The following is a 5,307-nucleotide window of genomic DNA, read 5'->3' on the forward strand; positions in this document are numbered from 1 at the left end:
TCCTTCAAGCTCCTGTGTGTTTGAGTGCTCATGCTAGGTCATCACCACATCGAGTGACACCACCCTCATTTTGTTCCCTGTCAGGAAAGCCCGCGGAGAGGCCAAGAAGTGCCGTAAGGTATATGGCATTGAGCACCGGGACCAGTGGTGCACAGCCTGCCGGTGGAAGAAGGCCTGCCAGCGCTTCCTGGACTGAGCCTGCCTCCGCTGGCCCCGCTCCTCACCCCAGGCCTGCTGGCCATCAGCAGAATACAGGGAGATGATGTGGCGTGGATGTGGGCGGCCAGGGCTCCATTGGCTAAGATAGAACACTTAAAAACACTTTCTCCCCCTTGTGGGAGTGTTTTATTTTTTAAAAGCAAACCTAAATGAAACTATTTTTTTCCCCTTAAAATAGGAGAGAGCCAAAATTGACCAAGGGTATTCTGCAGCGAACCGGAGACCAAAGAGTTTACCCCGACCCCCGCCCCATCCCACCCTCTCTGGGACTACATACGCATCAAAAGTAGGACAGACAGGATGCCTTGCCCGTTTTCGTGCTGAGCTGGGGAATCCTTTGCTCTTTCAGCTATTCCAGAATGGACTGTGAGCAAAACAGATTTCCCTTTTTTTTGGAATAAAAACAAACTTTCTGGTAGGTAGATGACCACCCAGGGAATGGTAGCAGGGCCCTAAGAAGAGCAGGTGGCTGTACTTACTGAGATATGGTTTGACATCTGTAGGAGCAGCTTCTGCAGATAGGAAAGGGATACCCTTTAAGGGTGGCAACTTTTAGATCTGGGTCCCCTCAGATGCTGGGTTGCATGCCAATAGACATCATCTGGCGTCTTCTCAAAGCCTGTCTCAGAAAGCTGAGCCAAAAGGCTAGTATGAATTCAGCTTGAGAATGTGACCTTGAAACACTGTCCTGAGCATCCTTCCAGGGCTGAGAGGAAGTGTGGAGGGTCTCTGTACAAACTCTGCTCCCACTGAGTAAAGTCCTTCCTGAAGCCCCTTCCCTCCAGAGTGTCACAGAGGCACTAGCATGTCAGGTGGTCCTGTCCGATGTGGAAGTCTTTGATGAGGAAGAGATTTCCTTCCCTTGGGGGTCTCTGGGCCTGCTCAACATGGCTTCCAGGACCCAACTGTTTTGGACTGACATCCCAGGTGTCACAGGCTCAGGGAGTGCCACCAGGCCACCTCTCCAGGGACTGAGCAGCACTGGCTCATGAGTCGCCATTGGAGAGCATCCTCCTGACCACTGAGGCTCCACTGTTGGCGTCACATGGGAAACATCCATTTTTTATTTTTCAGTGTAAGAACACACTAAGTACCAGTAGAAAACCTGTGAACCTAAGAGACTGTGTGTGAGGTATGGGTGTAGTGGCGGCCTGGGCTGCTCATGGAGGGGAGACACCAGTGTCTGGGTGTCTCTGGTAGGGGTGTATTTTTATAACAGAGTTTCTGAACATGTAGGGACCCCCACCAAGAGGCTCTCCTCTCCCCTTCTTAATCCCAGTGTAGACTGAGTGTCTACTTCAGCAAAGGAGTTTTAATCCCGGCCTTGGTTTGGAGCTTGCAGACGTAACTGAATATAATCTCCATTCAAAGCAGGCTCCATTGGCACACCAGGCCGAAAGGGTAGAGAAGAAAGACAAGAACTGATGCAATGGTTTAAAAGCTGAAGGAGTTCTGATTTGTTTGGTTCTCTATTCCAACTCTGTGCGGCCTCCTGAGCCTACATTCATTCCCTCTCTTCCCTGGCGGTGTTGGCTTCCTGCCTGCTGTCATGTGTCGCGCCCCCCCCCCCCAATGCTTTCATGTTGGTTCCTGGCACGTGGTCTGGCTCTGGGTTTGAAGGGCAAGGGTGGTTGTGAACACACCCAGCCATCACGCCCGCTTCATCCTCATCTCTATCTCCCTGCTCCCCAGCCCCATGGGTTTAGAATCTTGACCGGGTGAAGGCACCACAGGCGTGCTTTTGAAACCAACAGGGCCTAGCCTGCAAACAGTTATCTTAGGAGACGATCCAGTCATGTTTCCGTTATTCAGAGCTCTCAGAGTTACCTTCAGACGTGGTGCCATGTTGGGAGCAACCTCAGTGGGTCTGCACCATACTCTCTCGGTGCTGTGAGTCCAGGGATGCTGTCTGTGGCCACTGACGTCTCAGGTACAAAGCCAAAGGGCTCCCTGGGAACCAAGGCTTGGGTGTACAAGGCTTTTCACCTGGCCTTGAAGACAGTGTTGCTGCTCCAGACAGCACTTCGAGCAGTGGCCGCCTTGTGGGAGTGAGTGTATAACTTGACACCTTAGAGGACCCTATGAAATTGGATACGGAAACTGATTTGGTGGGGAAAAAAAATCTGTTACTTTCTGATCACCCCAGGTTCTGATTTTACCGGGGGCAAGAAACAACAACACAAAAAGGGAGAATCCCATCTGTGAATTTGTCTTATTGGCGCTTCTCCCCCGCCCCTCCCCGCTGTCTTCCAAGTATTATTTTTACTGTTAAGATTTTTTTTAAATGTGAAATGAAATGTAATGTTTTTACAGCAATGATATGAAATATATTTTATAAGGAATAAAATGGTACATTGTCTGACTCAGTGTGTGTCGGTACTGACCACTCTCCTGTTCCTACTGTCAATAGAAGTGACAGCATATAGCACTGTCACTCATTTGCTTATCATATTGGTGGGTTGATGGGGATGTAGCTCAGTGAAGGAGCACATGTCTGGCTCTAGGTTCAGTGTCCTAAAACAAATCCAAGTAGGTAGACGTGACCAGGAAGTAGGGGGAGTGCTTATAGTGACCGTGGGAGGAAGTTACTTTTTTTTGGTTCTCTGTGTAGTTCTGGCTGTCCTGGAACTTGCTCTGTAGGCCAGGGTGTCCTTGAACTCACAGAGATCCACCTGCCTACCCTGTGCCAGAATCAAAGGTGTGTGCCGCCACCACTGGCTAAGGAAGTTACTTCGGTGAGTCACAGAGGTTGACTATTTTGCCAAGGGTACATCCTGGAGTGGGGTGGGGTGGGGTGACGGTATTGTCATCTGGAAAGTAACTATTTTCCATGGTTTACATTCATTTTTCAAAGGAAGGCATATTTTGAGCAAGTTTCTGTGCCTGATGGAGAGTTGGCTAAGAACTTAGAAAATAAACCACGCTCTAAATACTCAACAACTTTTCATAGCTATAATAAAATACCCAAGACAGGGGGCTGGGGATTTAGCTCAGTGGTAGAGCGCTTACCTAGGAAGCGCAAGGCCCTGGGTTCGGTCCCCAGCTCCGAAAAAAAAGAAACAAACAAACAAAAAAAAAAAAAATACCCAAGACAGGCTAACTTTGAAAGAAGGGTTTAGAGGTTGAAAGACCAAACTACATGGTGCAGGCTCTTGCTCGGGACTTCTGAACACATCACCTCCCCACAGGTGACAATGCTGGGAGCTAATGCCAAGAGAGATCATTGTGAAAACCGAAAGCCAGAGAGGCTAGGGTCCCAAGGACCCTAACCTAGGCACCACCTCCCAGTGCCAATCCTCCAGCAGTGAAGGTTGGGGACCTCACCAAATATCTCCAAACCATAGTGTGGTGTCTCCAGGATGGGTCCTGAGCATAGTCTGCCCTAAGGGCATTGATATCACAGGTTGTGAACAGGTGCTGGCTGAGCTGGCCTCTGTGTGAGGGTCTGGAAGCAGAAACATCCCCCTCCCGTACTGGCTTATGCAACTTTAATCATTCCAAGGAGAGCATGCCAAATAAAGCAGGCTGAAGGAAGTTGGGAGATGGGCCTAAATGTTCAAAGTATGAAGGGTTGTGTTGCTTGTAAGAATTACTGCACCCCTCCCACTCAGGTTTTCTCTTAAAGTCCAGGATGGCTTCCTCCTGCCTCTTCAGTGCTGAGGTTATGGGCATACAGCACCCTGTTTGGCCCTTAGGCAGGGTGGATGGAGTCTCTAGAGGAGACCTGGAATCCCTTTTGCACTAAGCTGGCTTCCTATTCAGGAAAGGCAGGAGCTGGGTGAATGGCTGCTGAAAGAGAAAGGACCAGGAGGCCTGGGGAGCTGCTTTGGGGGGTGGGTAGGTACCTTCTCTGGGGCTGGACTCTAAGGCTCCCCAACATCGCTGGACAGTGAAGGTGCCTTGACCTTGGCCCTTTGACCATAGGAAGTGTAAGCAGAAGAAATTAACCATTGCTCTGAATTTGCCCAGCGTATAGTATAATTGTTCCACATTAGCAGCTGCAACCAGCTACTGACTGACTCTTAAAAAACACATCGAGGGGCTGGGGATTTAGCTCAGTGGTAGAGCGCTTACCTGGGAAGCGCAAGGCCCTGGGTTCGGTCTCCAGCTCCGAAAAAAAGAACCAAAAAAAAAAAAAAAACCAAACCACATCGAGTCTGTCCGAGACAAATACAGACCTTTCTCGTTATCCCCTAAGCAGCACAGTACAACTCTACATGGTGTTTACGTTGTATTGGGTGGTATAGATAGAAGTAATTCCAGTGCATAGAAGCTTGTATGTAGTTTATATATAAATGTGTTTTTTTATGCAGTGGATGATTTTGCTGCCCACAGGGGTTCTAGAACCATTTCCTCTAGGATATAGAAAAACAGTTGTATCCTGCTGTCTCAGCGTAGCAAGTGGACTGTGACAGCCGTCTACCTTGTAGATATTGAACTGGTCAGCTACCCCAATTGGATCCTCCATGTTTCCTGGCTGGACTTTGATACACCTAACCGAGTTTAGTGTTACACAGAGAAAAAAGCAGGTGGGCAAGCTTGTCGTTCCTCCTGTGTCACAACCCACCAGCCTCAAACCAACAGCTCTTTGTTTGCATCCCTTGTTTGCATCCCATGGAAGCTGTTTAAGTTTCTGCTGGGTCTGGAGCTTCAAGTGGGATCTAAGAATGGCTGGATGGAGTCAAAGGTTGAGCATCAGGCTCGCCTCCAACCCTTGTTCATACACTCCCACAGCCACTTACATTGCCTTCACAGTGCCTGTTGCCTTCCGTGTTCGAGTCTCAGCATCTCCTTTGCTAGCTTTACAGTTACGCACAGCTGCCTGTGAGTTTCCAGCACTGGCTCTGGGAGAGGTGGCTCTCGGAGTGTGTGCTCGCAGAGTCCCATCGCTTAAAAAACAGGCAAGCGGAGAGATGGCTCAGCGGTTAAGAGCACCGACTGCTCTTCCTGAGGTCCTGAGTTCAATTCCCAGCAACCACATGGTGGCTCACAGCCATCTGTAATGGATCTGATGCCCTCTTCTGGTGTGTCTGAAGACAGTGACAGTGTACAATAAATGAATAAATCTTAAAAAAAACAGGCAACAAG

The 5,307-nt window shown here is 49.2% G+C and overlaps 1 protein-coding gene across 3 annotated transcripts in view; it reads left to right on the plus strand.

Annotated features, from left to right (window-relative positions):
* Zfp395 (zinc finger protein 395) overlaps nucleotides 1-2,581 on the plus strand; it is a 40,164-nt gene extending 37,583 nt beyond the window's left edge. For 2 of the 3 annotated variants that reach the window (XM_039093335.2, XM_039093334.2), the window contains exon 10: nucleotides 85-2,581. In XM_039093335.2, the coding sequence (XP_038949263.1) occupies nucleotides 85-196 (112 nt within the window). In that variant the 3' untranslated portion in view covers nucleotides 197-2,581. 3 annotated transcript variants of the gene reach the window in all.
* The last annotated feature ends 2,726 nt before the right edge of the window (nucleotides 2,582-5,307 follow it).

Source organism: Rattus norvegicus, chromosome 15 (assembly GCF_036323735.1).
Source record: "Rattus norvegicus strain BN/NHsdMcwi chromosome 15, GRCr8, whole genome shotgun sequence".
Taxonomy (NCBI): domain Eukaryota; kingdom Metazoa; phylum Chordata; class Mammalia; order Rodentia; family Muridae; genus Rattus; species Rattus norvegicus.